Source organism: Penaeus vannamei, chromosome 15, assembly GCF_042767895.1.
Source record: "Penaeus vannamei isolate JL-2024 chromosome 15, ASM4276789v1, whole genome shotgun sequence".
NCBI lineage: Eukaryota > Metazoa > Arthropoda > Malacostraca > Decapoda > Penaeidae > Penaeus > Penaeus vannamei.
This window is the reverse complement of record NC_091563.1, coordinates 43429025-43449024: the sequence shown is the minus strand read 5'-3', so window position 1 is coordinate 43449024 and position 20000 is coordinate 43429025. Positions and strand designations below refer to the sequence as shown.

The 20000-nt window shown below is 46.0% G+C and overlaps 1 protein-coding gene across 1 annotated transcript in view; it reads right to left on the bottom strand.

Moving 5' to 3' along the window:
• Positions 1-20000, bottom strand: part of RhoGAP100F (Rho GTPase activating protein at 100F) — a gene marked incomplete in the record, with an annotated part of 190989 nt that overhangs the window by 54992 nt on the left and 115997 nt on the right. The window contains 1 exon segment of the mRNA XM_070130873.1: positions 1467-1580. Within this exon segment, the coding sequence (XP_069986974.1) occupies positions 1467-1580 (114 nt within the window).

Below are 20000 nucleotides of genomic sequence, written 5' to 3'. Positions count from 1 at the left end.
AACAGAAAATGAAATAACAAAAACATTAAAGATGCAATCCCTGTAGACTTCTTGGACATTCTATCCTTTCCATTCCTTCTTCCTAATCTTCTCCCTTCAGGTTTTTTCTTTCCCGTTGCCTTCCCTCCACACTCTTCTCTATCCCTCTTCCTCCATCCATTCCTCTCTTCTTTCTTTCCTCCCCCCTTCCACTTCCCTTCTCCCTACTTCTCTTCTGTAATTCTCCCTATTCTCTTTCCCCTCTTTCTCCCTCCCTTCACCCATTCTATCCCCCTTTTCCCTCTATTCCTCCGTATCCTTTCTCCTCTCCTCCCCCCCCCCCTTTCCATTCCCACGCCCTGAAATGACTTTATAACTTTAAGTTCATGAGCATCGCTTCCACGTTCACATCTAAGTTTTCAATTTACATTTTAAACAAAGGGCTTTCGTCTGACAGCGAAATATAAAGCAAAATAAAAAATAGGAAAAGTAACAACAACAAAAATAAATAGGACGCTAAAATAGCAGTAGTTTGGATTCCCTCTCTCCCCTCCTTCTCCTCCCCCCCCCCCTCCCCTCTCTTCCCTTTACTCCCTACGCCCGTCAGCCTCCCCAACACCTCCCCAACCTCTGTCCTAAGCCTTGCCCCCCCACCCCCCACCAACTCCCCACTCCCGGCCCACTATGAGTCATGACTTTGCAGTCCGTGGCGCGAGGACCACGAGTGACCAAGGGAAGGGCTTCGGGTCGGGACTCGTACAGCTACAGGTATGATGTAACAACCTCTTCGTGTGGGAGGAGTTAGAGAAGGTATATGCAACCCTTTCGGGAATTTTATCAAAGTCATAAAACCTTAATCATGATAATCGTGAGAGAATAGTACTAAATGAGAGAAATATCAGGATGTACCAGTAGCATACTTAAATCTATGAGAGAGAGAGAGAGTGAGCGCGTGTATGTATGTGCTTTATATATATATATATATATATATATATATATATATATATATATATATATATATATATATATATATATATATATATGTATATGTATATATAGATATTCCCTCACTTCCTCCACAACTCCCTTCTCCCTCCCCCTCTCTCCCTTTCATATATATATATATATATAATATATATATATATATATATATATATATATATATATATATATATATATATATATATACATATATATATATATATATATATATATATATATATATATATATATATATATATATATATATATATATATATATATATATATATATATATATATATATATATATATATATATATATATATATATATATATATATATATATATATATATATATATATATATATATATATATACCGCTTATACGTATGTGTACGTGATGAATATACACTCTATTGAACATTCCTACATACACCGTGAACATGCCTGTCCCCCACGGCCGAGCCGCAGGGGGCCAGCCAGAGCCTCGCGGCCCAAGAACTCACCTTGCGGAAGTCCCCTTGCACGACCATGCTGGGAGGGTCGCGGGCCCGCGATGGACCAGCCACCTGTCGCCGAGGGGAAGCAGCCAATTCTGCCCCGACTCCATTTGACCCCTCCTGCGGAAAAAGGGGAGATCGTTAGTGCTCTGGGAGTGGTGGTGTTCAAGGGAGTGAGTGTGCAGAGGAAAAGGGAGACGGTCTGACTGTCCTGAGGTTGGTGGCAGTAAGAAATGGATAGTAAACAGAGGTTCAGAGCCCTCTAAGGTTGTTTGCTGTTTAGAAGTAGTTAGTAATTAGAGAATGTATCTAAAGGTAATCGATGCTTAAAGATTATTATTCAATACTTAAAGATTGTTTGCAAATAGTTCAGCAGTAACATCTGCCATTTTAAGAGGAAAAAGATTATAAAGTACATTTTCATATGGCATTGTTGTTCTAATCAACATGACTGAATTTGTGATGATATGGTATTTATATGTAATAATAATCGGGCAATGTTATTATTCAATGGTTTTCATGGATGAATGACGATGCATCTGTAACTTGATAATGAGAAGATTATTTACGCTGTGAGACCAAAATTAACATGAACGAACTTGTCTAAAAAAAAATCAGACAAAACACAAAATAAAGTAGAATTGTCGATGAGAGCGGCACTAAGTTCTTGCAGTGCCATTGACAGTAGCAACGCAGAACGCCATTGCGACAGCTTCACCATAAACCTTAGTGCTGTTAAGTCACCATTACGGGATCTGCTTTAAAGTAAGCTTAGGCGTTCCTCGGCCTCCGGTGCCACGGCGAGGGAACCACCGAGCCGCGGCGTCGCAGCTGGAAGTCACCGAACTGCTGCCCTACAAAGCGGCTTCATCATAAGAATGTGCAATTGGACGAAATAGATATCTCATATATATCTATATATATATATGAGTTTATATATGTATATGTATATATATGTATATATAAATGTATATGGTAGAAAAAAAACACAATGCACAAACTATATTTAGTCTGTGCATTGTGGGTTTTTCTACCATAGTATCAACTCGGTATTGTGTTTTTCTAATCATATATGTATATATGTATGTATATCTATGTATATATATATATATATATATATATATATATATATATATATATATATATATATATATATATATATATACATGTATATGTACATCCATATAAATACATTCATAAGAGCGCATACGCAAATGCACGCATATGCAAACACATGCACACGAGCAAGCACATACAGACACACAACCACTTTACAAACAATAAAACAAGCAAACAAAACCACACACTAACACGCCCTAAGCACGCACGCACACGCACCCGTCCCCGCACACGCACGCACACGGGGCCGGGGAGATAGTACTAGAGTTGAACAGCAGGAAAGAGCACGCAAGAGCAGCTCACCTTCAACGTCATTTCGCCTGTACACCTGCATATGCTCCGCCGCCCAAAATTATTTGCATACATGAATACATGCATGTGTGTATGGAGAACTACGAACGCGCATACGGATGACCTGCGCGGCGCATAATGCATGGGACTACACTACGCTGGCGGATACAGTAGCTGGGTCGTTATGGTATAAGTATAAATACACGTTCTTTACCCCTTTTTATCTCACGAGGAACCGAAGTGGCGCTGTGGAGGCGAAGTGGTATTGACAACGTGAGGCTGATGGAGGCGGCGCGGCCTGGCTGAGGAGGAGCGCGTGTGTAGTGTAAAGTTGATGTTTCAGGTGTATGGGAGCGGGGAGGAGCGCGGGCGGAGGGGCGTGTGCGTGCGTGTGCGTGTGTTTACGGGTGTATGTGTGTCTGTTGTGCGCGTGTGTGTAGATACATAGATGTATGGACACATAGATAGGAATACAGGTAAATATATGCATGCATGCACATAAACTCCACCACACCACACGCACGCATACACACACGCACGCGCGCACACACACACACACACACACACACACACACACACACACACACATATATATATATATATATATATATATATATATATATATATATATATATATATATATATGAATATATATATACATATATATATATATATATATATATATATATATATATGTATGTAAACCACAGTTCCCTCCCTATGGGCGTCGGGCCCCGCGCGACCCCGCCCGATCCTCTCCCGAAGCGGCAGGCGGGCCTCGGAGCGACGACTTCCGGGGCCCTTAAGGCGGTTCCGGCGGCGAGGAACGAGGGCGCAGAAACGCAAGGCTTCAGCGCGGCGACTCCCTTCGCTCCCTTCGCCCGCCGCGGATGGCGCACGACAGCCGGGGAAAATTTGTTCTGTTTATAGTCCGAAGGAAGAGAGAGACTGGAGATTCATACGAAGGAACACGGGAAGAAGAAATAGAGGGAGAAACTGATAGAGAGAATTGATTAGGGGGAAGGGAGAGAATAAGTAAGAAGGAAAACGAGAGGAAGAGAGAGAGGGGGAGAGGAAGAGGAAAAGGAAAGAGAAATAGATGGAGAAAGGGATATCGAGGAATAGAGAGAGAAAGGGAGTTCCATAGAAAGAGAAAGTCAGAGACAGAGAGAGACATCAGAAACAAAAAGAGAAGAAGACGAAGATGAAATGGAAAGAGAAATATAGAAAGAAATATCGAGGGACAGAGAGAGAAAGAGAGATCCAGAGACAGAGAGAGAAAGAGATCCAGAGACAGAGAGAGAAAGAGAGATCCAGAGACAGAGAGAGAAAGAGATCCAGAGACAGAGGGAGAGAAAGAGACAGATATCAGAAGCAAAGAGAGAGAGAGAGAGAAAGACCCACAGGCACAGAGAGAGAGAGAGAGAGAGACCCACAGGCACAGAGAGAGAGAGAGAGACCCACAGGCACAGAGAGAGAGAGAGAGAGAGAGACCCACAGGCACAGAGAGAGAGAGAGAGACCCACAGGCACAGAGAGAGAGAGAGAGACCCACAGGCACAGAGAGAGAGAGAGAGACCCACAGGCACAGAGAGAGAGAGAGAGAGAGCGAGAGAAAGAGAGCGCACTGCCAGCCATTGAGTCCGCCCGATCCCTTTCCCCTCAACAGCTCGTTCTTCACCCATTTTAGAACGCAACCCTCGCGCCCATTTATTACCCGAACCCGCTGCTCTGTTTAACGCCCGTCGCCGAAGCGCAGGAATCCCTTAACACACTGCCCTGGCGATGCGATAAATCTATTTGGATTTTCGCTCTTTCCTTTCAGTCCCTCCTCGCCCCCCCCCCTCCCCAACCCTCATCTGTGCATCATTTCCTCTCTCTTATTCCCTCCGTCCGTCTCTCACTCTTTTCTCCCTCTCTTCATCCTTCCCTCTCTTCTTATTCCCTTCATCCTTCCTTCTCTCACTCCTTACTTCCCTCCCCGTCACCCTTTCTCTTCCTCGTTGTCTACTTCCTTCCCTTGACTTTTCCATCCCTTCCTCCCTTCCTTCCTTCCCTCCATTCATCCCTACCCCTCTCCTCCCTCCTACCTTCCTTTCCTCTCTCCTTGTCGATCACATTCTAAGGAAAAAATACAGAAAATTCAGAACCTTCGACAGACACAAACCCTTTAAGTAATCAATCAAAAGTGTATCTCATCTTCCCTCTCCCTTACCCCCTCCTCCCCCCTTTCCAATCCTTCTCTAGGCCTAGAGATGGTTCTAGAAATCTCCCTTCTACCTGTGCCCACCCCGTCCCTCCCCTCCCCCTTCCCCTACTGTAACTACCCCTGCCTCTCCCTTTGCTCCCCCATCTTCCCCACATATCTGTTCACCTCTTCCATCCCTCCCCAGCATCCTTTTACCCTTTTCCTCCCTCCCCAACCCCCTCCCCACCCTACATACACCCGGACATCCCCCCCCCCCTAGCATACATTCTCCAAAATTACAGGCACATAAACTTTCCCCAAATTGAAAAGGCTTATCCCAATCCTTAAACCTGAATTTCCGAACCCTTTCTCCCCCCCCCCCCCCCTTCACCCCACCATTCTCCCATCCCCCCCTTACCCTCCTCCCTTTACCTCGCCACCGTGAGTCATCAACCTTACATTGTAAACTATTGTATACCATTTTAAATCCCCAACCATCCCCTCCCCTCTCCCCTCCCCTTTCCACTCCCTTCTCCCCTCTCCCCTCCCCCTCCCCTAGCCCCCACTAACACTTCTTTCTTTCAACGCATATTCACAACTCTCAGCGTTTCTTTTATATATTTTTGAAAGCTCCCTTTTTCTCCTTTTTAAGGAAATTCTAAATCTGTCGCCAGCTTACAACAAAAGATTTCGGTATATGCAGAAAAGAAATGGATAAATTTGGCATCATGCACACAACATACAGTGATGAATGCGGGCTATATATACATGCACACATTATACACATGTGCGTACATAAATTCATAGTGAAAAAGACACAATATACCAACGAAAATGGACACAAACAGATAGAAACACGTATTAGAAAATAAGTATAGTTTAGGACACAAGTCGCTCGCCGTGAACGAGGCTTTGAAACCTGAACAACCCGTTCGAACGAGAATCGAAACATGTAAAAGGCTTTTGTCCATGACCGCGTATACAAGTTTCTCTCGCCATATCTTTATGAAACAAGAAAAAGCCTCGAAATCATCGTAGAGTAGAGTAACGGACCCTGAAGAAACGGTCGGGATAGATAAACAATTGAATAAATGAGGAAAACAAACATGGACGCGAATAAAAAAAAATCCCTCAATTTAAATCTCTCAGACCTCGCCAAGCTTTGCGTTGCGTTTGTTATGATCGCGTTCGCATAATGCGAGGGCGGTGAATACGAATCCGGACGAGTTCCCGGATGTGCCGTTTTCGTGGCGCGATTTGCTTCGGTCTCGCCGTTTCCGAAGCGGCTCGTTTTTTTCTGTCTTTCTTTCTTTTTTCATTCTATTTAATTTATTCATCATTTCTTAATTCTTGTTCGGAGCCGGGGTTGGAGTAGATAAAGTTTGCAAAGTGCAGTGAGAGAGCGTGTGCGGATGTGTAGAAAGTGGTGTAAAAGTGGAGGAAGCAGGTTGAAGGTGGAGAAAGGAGTGGAAAAGTGGATTTTGAAAAGTGATGCACAGATAGAAGTGGAGTGTAGATGAGAAGGCATTCATGTTCAAGTGGAAAAGAGGTTGCGGGGGCGTCGCAAGTGGAGCGCAGGTCAAAAAGCTAAGCTGATGAACTGGTGAATCGAGCAACGTGCAAGTGAAGCAAGCGATCCACCGGTGACGATGATCGTATACGGGTAAAAAATAATAATAATAATAAATAAATTAAATAAAATAAATAAATAAATAAATAGTGGAGTCAAGTGAAGTTTATTCCGTGACTTCTCCGTTTCACTTCCCGTCTGGCGTGCATCGGCGTGGATCCGTCCGCATGTGGAGGATTACCCGAACGCGAGCGGCGGAGACGGCGTCGGGAGGCAGCACCGGCTCCGAGGCCTCCGTTCCCCCGGGCGGCGCGCACGGCTGACACTCGCGACGCCGATCCCGCTAATTACCGCATTTCAGAAGCCGAGACGCGCTCTGCATAACGGCGGCGATGATCACCAATATCAATTCCGACGGCGAAGGTGAACCGGCTGGCAATCGCGGGTTTAAAGGCCCTTCGTCCTTTGCCCCGAAGCAGCGGGTCCTGGGCAGCCATCGCGGAGACCCGGGACAGACAAAGGTCTTAGACACATGGACAGGCACGCAGACAGACAGGTAGACAGTTCGTTTGGCCAGTTCTTAGCAGGCCAATATCCTGGGGAACTGTGTGTCGGGATGGGATGGGGGGGGGGGAGGGGGAGGGGGCCGACGACGGTGGAGGGGCATCGGGAGGGAGTGAAGGGAGGCCGAGTGGTGGGGGGAGGTAGGACAGGAGCTGGAGGTGGTTGGTTGGCGGGGGAGGGGGTGGGGGTTGGGGAGGGGTCGTGAGGTGGGGGAGCGACGGCGGGGAGGGAGGGGGTTGGCGGTGAATAGGAAGTGAGTGGGTCGGTAGGGGGGGGGGGGCAGTGGTGAAGTGGCAGGGGTAGGGGGCAGGATGAGGCGTCGCCCCCTGGCAGTGGTGTTCGGAAGAGAGCGTTGGCGAAGACAGGTCGGGGGGAAGGGGGAAGGGGGAAGGGGGGAGGGGTGGCGGAGATAAGGAGAGAGGGGAGAGAGATGGAAGGAGAGGCCGACGAGGAAAAGAGACAAGAAAAGAGTGAGAAGGAGGTTGGGAGAAAGAGATAAGAGTAAAAGGACGAAGAGCAGAGAAAGAGTATGAGAGATAAGAAAAAAAAGAGGGAGAGAAATGGGAATAAAGGAACGAAAAGCAGAGAGAGAGAGAGATAAAAAAAAAAAAAAATACTGGAGGAAGGAGTCTAGAGAGGATGGAAGAAGCAGAGAGAGGGAGAGGTCGAAGTGGATAAGTGATAAATAGAAAAAAGGTCAGAGAGGGAAACAGAGGAATAGGAGAGTCGCGAAGAGAGGAGAAGGAAAAAAAGAAAGAGATAAGAGTGAAAACGAAGTTCAAGAGTGAGAGAGCTATGAAGAGTGAGAAGGAGAGATCGAAGAGGACGAGAAGAGAAGAGAAAACATAGAAAGAAAAGAAAGTCCGAATAAAAGAAGAGAATCAGAAGTAAGAGAGAGAGAAAAAAAAAAGAAACGAGAAGGAAATATAAAGGATGGCGTGAGGGAGACAATTAAGAAAAGAGAAACAGCGAGACTACGATAGAAGAAAGAGAGAGAAAGAGGAAGGAGAAGAGGAGAGAAGATATGAGGAGGAGGAGGAAGAAGGGAAGGAAAATGAGAAGCAAGAGGAGAATATTGTGGCGCCGGACTTCTTTCCCTGAATTTCAATTGTGGGATTTTATCATTTATCTTTCTATTTCTTTTTCTATTTATCTGGATTTCTGTCTATATAGATCTATCCATCTTATTGTCTATACAATCTATCTGTCTGTCTATTCATTTATCTTTCTTTTTCTTTTTCTATTTATCTGGATTTCTGTCTATATAGATCTATCCATCTTATTGTCTATCTGTTTATCTGTCTGTGTATATACATAAATACATGAATATGGCTAAAGAGACATATTGATGAATATAGATGAATATATCATCAGATCAATATATTCATAAAAAAAAAAAAAAGATTCATACGTAAGAATATATCAATAAAAATAAAGAAAATCAGATGATAAAAAACAAACGTAAACACAACTACAAACATGTGTGCACAATCACGCACAAACAAAACTGAACAACAACAAAAAATAGAAATAAAGCAAAATAAATAGATAAATAAAAAAAAAAAAAAACAGGAAACTCCTTGCCACCACCGCAGCCTCCACCGTCTGCCACCCCCCACCCCCCACCCCCCTCCTCACCCCCGCTACCCCCCCTCTCCCTCCTCACCCCCGCTACCCCCCCTCACCTACCTCCCCCCCTCCTCACCTCCCCCCCTCACCCCCCCCCCCCTCGAGATCCCATCGCTCGTCTAATGTTGGAGATAAAATTTAACTCATTCCTCCACATCCGCCGGCGTCCCTGTCCTTCGGTGCTGGGAGTTTACGCTACGCTGTTCTGAACATCGTTGAACTTTGACCTATGATGCAACGTGCATGAAAACGCACGCACACACACGCACACACACACGCACACGAACCCTTATTTGCATACGTAAGTGCTTGCGGGTACGTTGATGCAGGTGTATGTGTTTACTGCAAGGGCGTGTTTGTGTCTCCGGATGCATATACGTACACAAGAGATATGTAAACGCTTCTACATAGACACAAACAGAATACACGCATAGGCTCACTTACATCGACTCTCACACACACACATCAAACACAAACACCACATCCGGACATACATATAAACAAACACTTTTACCAGCACATCTAACGGTTTTCTCGTCACATTCGCATCCTTCTATTTCTCCTTCTGTTTTATCATGTGTCGTCTGCGCCTTTTATCAGTCTCAAGGTAAGTTTCACATCGCAATAAACAATCAAATCGTTAAGGTAAGGTCTTAAAGGTCTTTTAAGGTAAAACCGGAGGCTGTTTAGGTTACATTTATACTAAAACTCCCCAACTTCCTTAATTTATATGTATGCGGGAAAATGATTCTTGCTGCGAATAAATTTATGGAAATTTGCACGCTTTTCGGAATTAGAAATCACGAGCGGCGACTACCGACTTCGGTTAATTAGAGAAAATGGGAAATCTTAGGCTTCGGTAGATAAGCAATACGGGAAAAGGCTTCGCTTTACGAACGAAAACGTAACTAAAACACTGACCTCTTTGGATAAGAGAAATGTAAAGAAAACGGGAGAGAGTAACTTTTTTGCAAAAGGCGAGTGTGGAAGAAAACGGGAAATTCCGACTTCTTTGCATGGAAGAACGCGAGAAGAGAGAGCTGAAGAACAAAAGAAAAACTTGTAAACAACTATGCTTACTGAAACAGAAAACGGAAAAAGAGAGATATATTCAAGTTCAATAGGTAAAGAAAAAGAAAGAAAAGACTATATCTCTATTCCCTCTATGTCTCCCTACTCCAGTTATCAAGAGAGAGAGAGTTAAGAGAAAAGGAAAAAATCCTCTCCTCTCCCCCGTTCTCCCCCCCCCCCCCCACGCCTTGCCGCAGTAAATTTGTTTAATTAACATGTACACATTTTAAAGCCATGGACGAACAAATGATATACGAGAAATACTCGGCCCAAACGCGAGCGAAAATGCCTTTCCTGCTTTCTAATTAGCATCCCCGAACCGCGTCTGACGGGGCAATTAAGCCAACGACGGCGCGGTGAGCTAACCTCCCGGAGCCGAAAATGTGCAAGTTCCTCCAAGCGGTTCCAAGCAACAGGCTGTGAAAGCAAGCAGGTCGTGAAAGCAGGAGAGAATGCACGGCTGACGCCCACCAAGTATGCGGACGCGTCTGGGCCAATGAGGGGCCGCGTCCGGGAGACTCCGACTGGCCAATAGGGAGACAGAGATTGCCCCAAAGGGTGATTGGTGGGCCGTGCAGTTTCTTCCTCCAATGGGCTGCAGGTTTTAAGTCTATATTTGTCTATATCTCTTCCTCTCAACCAATAGACAACAAATAAGTAAGATATCCCCAATGAGTGTCAATATTCGATATTTTCTCCCCCAATAGGCGTCAATATTCAATATTCCCTCTGCACCCTAAAAAACGTGCCATTATTCAAGATTCCCTCCACCAATAGGCGTCAATATTCAATATTTTTTCCACCAATAGGCAGCAAGACATACTCACTCCGCCAATAGGCAGTTATACAATTTTCTCCACCAATAGGGAGCAAGTAACAAGATCGCTCTAACCAATAGAAACCGAGATTGAAGTCCCTTCTCCCCAAAAAAAAGAAGAAAAAACAGGGTCAGGCAGGAAGGAAAGAAAAAAAGGAAGTAAGAAATAAAAGGAAAGAAAAAAAGAATTGAAAAGAAAAGAGAAAGAAAAGAAAAAGGAAAAAGAAGGAGGAGACGTGATATATAGGTAGATAGATATAGATATAGATATAATATCAGCAATCGTCCGACGAGAAGGAACACAGGCGCACCATGGGCCGCGAGGCAGAAGTTCCTACCTGACACAAAATTAATGACGTAGACGCCACTACAAGGATGCCCTCCCCCACAACGCTTCCCCTCCCCACTGCGCCTTCCCTCCCCTCTCCCCCACCCCCTCCCTACAACGCTCCCCCTCCCCACTGCGCCTTCCCTCCCCTCTCCCCCCTCCCTACAACGCTTCCCCTCCCCACTGCGCCTTCCCTCCCCTCTCCCCCCCTCCCTACAACGCTTCCCCTCCCCACTGCGCATTCCCTCCCCTTTCCCTCCCCCCTCCCTCCGCTACGCCTTCCCCTGCTCCCTCTCCACTTTCCCTCCCCTCACCCACGACGCCCCCCGTCCCTCCCTCCCCATTACGCCTCCCTCCACCCTCCCCGCTGCGCGCTCTCCGGCCCCTCCTACAACCGCGTCAATAACCCGGGCACGATCACAACTCCTTGGGTCGGTAAACAAGCAACAAACACACTTTTGACAGTCTAGACGCGGCGCCGCCTACAGCCTGGCTCTTAATCTTCCGAGTTTCCTTCCTCCTTCCTCCTTTCGCCTCTTCCTTCCTTCTTCCTCCTCCCTCTTTCGTGTCCTGCGTGATCTCTCGCTCCCTTCCTTTCTTTTTCTCCATAAGCCTTTATTTCTTCTTTCCCTTTTCCCGTTTCGTTTTGTATTTGTATTCTAGTTCTTTCGTCCTGCTTTCCCTTTTCCAGTCACACTCATCGTCCTTATTCCCGCGCCCTCCGCTGCTTCTCACGCTCCACAAACTCGTATGACCTCCATCGGGCCCCCTTTCCCTCCAATTGTCACCTCCCTCCTCCCTCCCTCCCTTCCTTGCCCTTCACTCTTCCTACCACTTCCATTTCCCTCCTCACGATTCCCATTCCTATTATCTCTCGCTCCTACCACATCCGCCTTTCCATCCTTTTTCCTAAGCCCTTCTACTTCCTCCAGCTCCCCTCCTTCGCCCCCCCACCCCCCCCCCCCCCCCCCCCACAACCACCCATGTTTATCGTAATTTCTCCTAAAGCGCATCCACGGTGTCTCACACGCGTCTCAAAAGTGTAAAAGGCAGAGATAACGAACAAGGTGACACCCTAAAACAGAAAGAGAAGTAGACAAAGAGAAAAGGAGAAAGAGAAAAGAAATAAGCTTCCCGTAATCTGCTAAAGACCCCCTCCCCCCCCCCCCACCCATACAAAGGGTCTCCGAAGTACCTGTCACCAATTAACCAATTACGAACCACTTTACCCCCTCGCCCCCTTGCTCTGCCCCCCCCCCCTGACTCAACACCACCTGCTCATAGCCCTCTTGCCCCCCCCCCGCCCTTTCCCCTTAATCATGGCCCCATGGGCACCCCCCCCCCTCCTTTTCACATCCAGCAGCATCTGGGACTCAACTGCCGAACAATCCCGTGTCCGGATCCGCTATTTACAACTTCGTTCGAACAGACTTTGGACGGAGACGGAGAGAGAGAGAGAGAGAGAAGGGCAGGTAGAGTTTACAAACTCGTCACAACGCAAGTCTGGTCAAAATTACGCAGGTTATTTGACATCCAAAGCCGAGCGAGGAAGCCGGGTGTCTCGCCCTCCCGAGACCGCTCCTCAAAATGGACCCAAAAAGAAGTCACAAAAATCTCCGAATTAGCCCCCGCCCCCACCCTCCCCACCAGCCCGCCCCCGCCGAAGATACACAGTCCCGCCCGCGGCGTTCGGACCCTCCGACCCGCCAGCGAAATCCCCCGAACATCCCGCGCCGGAAATGTGGGAGCGAAAGTCCCCCGCCCTCGCCCTCGGTCCTCCTGCTAGACAGCCTCGCGTCGCCGGACTCCTCCTGGCTGCCTCCCGCCGCACGGGCTAGGGAGCGAGGGGAAGGACGGGGAAGGGTTTGCCTCATGCCTTAACTCGGGGTATGAGGGAAGAGGAGGTTGGGGAAGGACTTGCCTCCTGATTCACAAGGAGAATGAGGAAAGAAGGAGGAGAGGCGATTTGCCTCCTGCCGCACTGGTGGTATGAGGGGAGAGAAGGATGGGAAGGATCTGTCTATTGACTCAGGGAGAAAGAGAAGAGAAAGGGACGGGCAAGGGCCTGCCTCCTGCTTCACAGGGAGTGAGGAGAGGCAAGGGAAGGAGGGAGAGTAAGCCTCCCGCCCCACGGGGATGTAGGGGGAGGGGGAGGGACTGCCTCCCGCGCCCCCTGGCTCCCGGGGAGGAGGGACGAGGCAAGGGAAGCTCTTCAAATATCCTACACCGCCGGAGCACGCTCGGAAGGCTCCTGGAAACAAAGGTATTTCCTTGATCAACGCTCCGTGACACAAATGTCGGATTCCTTGGCTGTCTCGGCGTTCGGAAGGGAACTTTTTTTGTTATTATAGTATATTTTTTATTTCATAGTACATCTATTATTACAGTTATGGTGGTTGTATAGTAATTGGGGTTAGTATAGTATTCGTGGTCATTCGGAGCATTTGTAGGCCATTTGCTGCACGGTCGCCGTAGCATTTATTTTCGGTTTAGACGGATTACCATTATTTTCGATTTTCAAAACCAAACGTGCATTAAGTATACAGCGATGGCAGTTACTAACATTCAAGACTCGTATGATTATTAAATGATAATTAACCAGTAAGGCTAGTTGAAGGAAGCGCCACCACACTAACTCACTCCACTCGCTGCTTCTCCCACCGCTTCAACACAGATCTTTGCTTCACCTGCTTTATTAAATGCTAATAAACCAATGAGAGCCGAAAAAAGTTTAGTAAATCCCCTTTTCCCTAAATCATTTGCAAGACGCAAAGATAACAGCTAATAGTCCATAAAAGCCAGTCAGGGAGACCTCCACAATGTTTACTACGGCAGCTGACGATGCACAATTTTATATTCGCATAACATACAATCCCCGAGATGCTTTGCAGACGGCAGGCAAGGCAGGAGAAGGGCTGGGGATGCTGCGCCCGAACCCGTGGCACAGTCGAGGCCAAAAGAGGAGAGCCTGGCATCGCTGTGTCGGATAATTCGAATAATTTTCTCGTGGCAGACACAGCCCGGCGATCACTTTTATGCGCCTGCAACTCGATTTCCGGTCGGGCGTTTCCTTTACTTTGTGTCCGGTTTTTGTTGTTAACTTTGGGCTTAATATTTAATGTGTTCATATTTCTTTTTAGTTTACAACTATTCTTTTCTTGGTTCTCTCTCTCTCTCTCTCTCTCTCTCTCTCTCTCTCTCTCTCTAAGTCATATTCTCCCCTTCCTCTTCTCTCCCTCTCCTCTCCCCTCCATTCCCCCCTCTTTCCCTCCCCTTTGCCCTCTGCCACACACGTAACATATTATGCTGCGTTCGGAACTGTTCGTCCAGCTCGGACGGTGCTTTGCTTGCGTTCGAAGCTCTCAGCCCTTTCAATGCTGTTGAAGTGGAACAGCCGGATGTAAACATACATTTAGCTGATTCTTCGAGAGTTATAATGATAAAAGTCATAATTTGTGACGTTCGCCTTCTTTGTTTACAACCGAAACCATCTCTTCGAACTCGGGCCGCTCTCTGGAGGTCCGAGTTGACAACGTGTCCGAGCGGTTTTCCGACGAGATCCGAACGCGGCAAGATTCCCTGGCGAGGCGCCTCGAGGGCCGCCAGCAGAAAGACCCCTTCGGGCACCGCAACGAAATCCCGGGCGAGAGAGCGAATCGACAGCAAGGAGGAAGCACCGCGCTGTCCGCTCTCAGCTTCATTATTGTCGCAAGACTCTCAAAGCAGCTTCAGGGGGATTATGGCCGGTCGCCGGCGTGTCTGCGCCATCACCACACCCTGCTTCGTTACTTCAGCGCACACAGCTTCGCTGCCCGCTCTTGTGGCTCCTCTGATTCTTGCTTCACTCATTGCTGCGTTATCTTATCACTCACAGATTCAAGGCTTCATCGTACACAACTTAACTGCTTTACAACACACGACTTTGCTGATTTATCACACCTAGCTTCGCTGGACTGCATATACCTCCATCATACGCAGATTCACCTCACATGGCTTCACTGCTTCCCAGCAGCCCTGCTTCACCAGATGCACCTTCTCCACTACCTGCTCCACGGCATCACCGCGTCGCCGCTCACAGCATTACCACCGCTTTACGGCCTGAGTCACTGCTTCATTCGCCGTGCACAGACCCGCGCCCGCTGCTTCATGTTCGCTTCATCATCAAATTGTTTCATTTAACCGCCGTTTCACAGCTTCGGACGCTCTTCGATCCTTGCGCATCGCTCGCTGGCTCGTTCGCTGCTGTAAATCTGCTACGTGGTCCAGCCTCGCAGTCTCCCGAGGCTTCACACGACGCCAGGGGTTTGAACTACTTTCTCTGTTGCTGTTCGCCAATGATGCTTCCATCTCTCTCTCTCTCTCTCTCTCTCTCTCTCTCTCTCTCTCTCTCTCTCTCTCTCTCTCTCTCTCTCTCTCTCTCTCTCTCTCTCTCTCTCCTACAGACCTCTTATGCTCTGCCACCTCCATCCAAATTATGGGTAAAACTTATAAACACAATTATGTTTCTTTCGAAAAGGGGATGTTACTCGCGTTAATGACACTGATATGAAAAGGAAATTTTGCTCTAATTCGAAATGTTCCATGAAGGGCAAGAGTTAGGGATGGTCGCTGTAATGGAAATGTTTATACATGTATGTAAAATATTTGTAAATATACATACATTTATATGTGTGTATATTTATGGACACACACACATATATACATACACATTATATATTTACATATATATATATATATATATATATATATATATATATATATATATATATATATATATATATATATATATATATATATATAATTATTTGCTTTCAATACAAGCAATAGCAATGACGATAATTACAACAGAAATATTACAAGGAAATGATTGATCTTGTAAAGATCATTTACTCATACCACCGCGCCATTAAGTGTAACAGGTTGACAATATCGGCGATTTCTCCATCGTATTAGATGCGAATAAAGGCACTACGGCACAAAGCCGAGCACATATGGTGGGCTCTGGCAGCGATGGAACGTGGATGGATAGGTCCGAAAGGGAAAGGGAGAGAGAAGAATGAGTGGAAAAGGACAATAAAGGGAACACAAAGGCAGCGAAAGGCGCTTGGAAGGGAGCGAAGGCGGAGCGAGAGAGAAAATAGGGACCTATTGAGGAAGAGAAATGCAGAAGAGGCAATATGAATACAGAGAAAGAGAGGATAGAAAGGGAAATGGAGAAACTCTCCCCAAATACCAACAAAATGAACCCCTAAGCACGCGAGGCGAACCAACAGTCAGCTTAAACCTCGCGCTCAGAGCGACCCAATATGATCTCCCAGCCCCTCGGCTCCTCTCCCTCTCCCCCCTTTCTCTCTTTCTCTCTCCCTTCCTCTGCCTCCCACTCGCCCTGTGTCTGCATCCCTTCCCCTCGGCCCCTTCCTCTGTCTACCCCCTCTTTCTCTCTCCCTTTGTCCTTCTCCCTCACCTTCTCTTCCTCCTTCGTCTCTCCCCCCTTCACCTACCAGTCTATCTCCCTCTTTTCCCTTCTTCCTACCTTCGTAGCTCCGTCTGTCCCTCCTCTTCTCCCTCTCTCTCCCCGTCCGTCTCTCCCCCTCTTCCTCCCCCCCCTCCCCCCAGGCCTACTGCCATACACCTATATCGATTTATGAAGATACAAAAGGTACGGTTTTCCCCCAGTGGCGGCCCTCTCGCCGTGGCACCTTGAAGTGGCACCCAGTGACATGGGCGATCCGCCATAGGGCCAAGTATTAAGGGGATATACAGGTTACGAGCCAGTGTGTCCCGGGTGCGTGCCTGCATGCGCGCGCTCGCGGCGTGGGCTTGCCTTTCGAGGGAACAGAAATGCGACCGAGGGATGTGAAGGCAAAAGGAAGCCCGTGTCTGTGCAGCGTGTGTGTGTGTGTGCGCGCGTGTGTGCGTGTGTGTGCGTGTGTGTGAGGAGGGGGCTTCTGCAGTATATATGTGTGTTTTTATATACGCATGTGTGAACGTTTGGGCCTAATGTGTAGCGTGTATTTTTGCCCGAGTGCCGTAGCCTTCTTGGGGGAGGCAATATATTCGCTTGAGCGAGAGTGCACAGAAGCTCCCGCGAATGTGTGTAAGTGTGTGTGACTGCGTGTGTGCGACGAGGGCGGGAAGGAGGAGTGTGTCGCGGTGATTGATGCAGGACTACACGTGGTTGGGCAAGGAGGACATGTGTGTATGTATGAGTGTGTGTGCGTGTGCATGTGTGTGTGTGTGTGTGTGTGTACGCGTGTGTGTATACACACACACACACACACACACACACACACACACACACATATACATATATATATATATATATATATATATATATATATATATATATATATATATATATATATATATATATATATATGTATATATAAATATATATATATATATATATATATATATATATATATATATATATATATATATATATATATATATATATATATATATATATACATATATATATATATTGTCTGAAGAGTTCCTCTTCAGACAAAAACCGAAATGGATACAAGGAGAGAATTTCTCGACGTTCTATCATCCAATGTAAATGGTTCGTTCAAATTTTCAGTTTATCGTAAACTCACCCACACCGCTAATTATCTTCATTTATTCTCGAATCACCCGTTGTGTATTAAGAAATCAGTTGTCTCGCCAATGTTCCTGGGGGCTTATAGGATTTGCGATAACGAATTCATCGATCGCGAGCTTGACGTTATTTTTGAGACATTTTCAAAATTTCTTAAATCAGGCACATTCATCTGCGAAAATGGAAATTTTATAATAATTCCCGCAACATGCAACAAGAAAGTGCCAAAAATCTCTTAATCATTCCTTACAACCCGTCTCTCGGTGAAAAACGCCGTATGTTTAAAGGAGCTGGCATTGACATCGTTTTTACTTACCCGAACACGTTGCGCAATACTTTGATTAGGCATAATATAGCTAGCGGTGCTCTTGATGCCTCTCCAGGTATTTACGCGATTCCTTGTAAGGATTGCCCGAAATTTTACATAGGCGAAACCGGTAGAACTTTTGGGAAAAAAAGAATTAATGAACATGGACGTGATGTCATACATCAGAGAATCTAATGCCTGTTTTATTCATTTACGTGACGAAGGACATCAGTTAGATTGCCCTTCTATATACATATATGTGTGTGTGTGTGTGTGTGTGTGTGTATGTATACGCACACACACACATCCAAGCACAAAAGAGAAAAAAGGAAAAAAGGAAAATTGGTTTTTTGTTTTTTTATTCCGTGTAAATCGGGAAGAAAAAGAAGGGGGGGAAAAAAAAAGGGGGGAGGGGGTTGTTTTTCTTTCTCCTGTCCTGAGGCCCTTGTTTTCTTATCCCCCGCCCTGGCACCCCCTTTTTTCTTTCTCCCCGTCCCCCAGGCCCTTGTTTTGCTTATCTCCTTCCCTTCCCTTGTTTTTTTTTTCCCCGTCCCTGTCAGGCCCTTGTTTTGCTTGTCTCCCTGTCCCTGTCAGGCCCTTGTTTTGCTTGTCTCCCTGTCCCTGTCAGGCCCTTGTTTTGCTTTCTCCCTTTTAGGCCCGTTTTGCTTTTCCCCCTCCCTTCAGGCCCCCTTTTTTTTTCTCCCCTCCCCGTCGGCCCTTTTTTTGTTTTCCCTTTCCCCGTCCCTGTTTTCACCCTTTGGGTTTTTTGCTTTTCCCTTCCCCCCTTTCCCCGCAGGCCTTTTTTTTGCTTATCTCCCTGCCCCCGCCCGGCCCTTTTTTGCTTATCTCCCCCCTGTCGGCCCTTTTTTGTTTCCCCTCCCCGTGGGCCCTTTTTTTTTCTTTCCCCCCCTTTTTTTTTTCCCTGTCAGGCCCTTGTTTTGCTTATCTCCCTGTCCCTGTCAGGCCCTTGTTTTGCTTATCTCCCTGTCCCTGTCAGGCCCTTGTTTTGCTTATCTCCCTGTCCCTTAGGTTTTTTTTCCCGCCCCTTTAGGGTTTTGCCCCCGCTCGGGCCCGCCTCCGCCCCTCCCCGCCCCCTTTTGCTGGCGCCTGGCCCCCGCGCCTGCCTCCCGGCCCCCCCGGGGGGTCTCGCTCGCCCTGTCGCCCCCTTGCCCCGGGGCGCCCTGCCCCTTGGGTTCCGGGCCCCCAACCCAAGTATATCCGTGTATGCGTGTGTGTGCAATCCTCAAACCCCCCCTTTTAAAAAACACACACCCCCAAATACCACGCATATATATATATATCAAAAATATTATATGAATATAAAAATTTTGTATACCCCCGACCAAAATTTATCAAAAGCTAAAAATCGCTCAGTAAGCCTTTTGGTTGTGATCTCAAAAACGATTGATGTGCTTCTTTATATCTCTCTGAGACGGGACAACCCCCTATACTCTGGGACAAGGCAATCATTCCAATAAAAATATGATTATGTTTTTATATTATCCTAATTAGTAGCAGTAGTAGTAGTATCAGTATTATCACAGTTATTACTATCATTATTCTTATCATTATTATTGCTATCGTTATTATCAGAATTACTATTATCTTTACCGTTATTATTATCATTATTATTGTTGTTGTTATTATTATCAATATTGTTATAATCCCTTATAATTATCATTGTCATTGTTATCAGTAGTATTATAATCATTATTTTTTATATATGCATCACTATTATTATTATCAATATTATTATAATTTTCTTCATTGTTACTATCATTATGATTATTATTATTATTATTATTGATGCTATTATCAGCATTATCATTACCATCATTGCTATTATAATTATCATTATTATTAATATTGATATAATATTATCACTGTTATTATCTCTATTATTTAAATTATCATCTTCATTAAAATTACAATATTTTTTAGTGGTAGTAGTATTACTATCAAAACTATTATTATTACTGATATTATTGGCATTATCATTATTATCATTATTACCATTATTACCATTATTATCATCATTACTAGTATGATTATT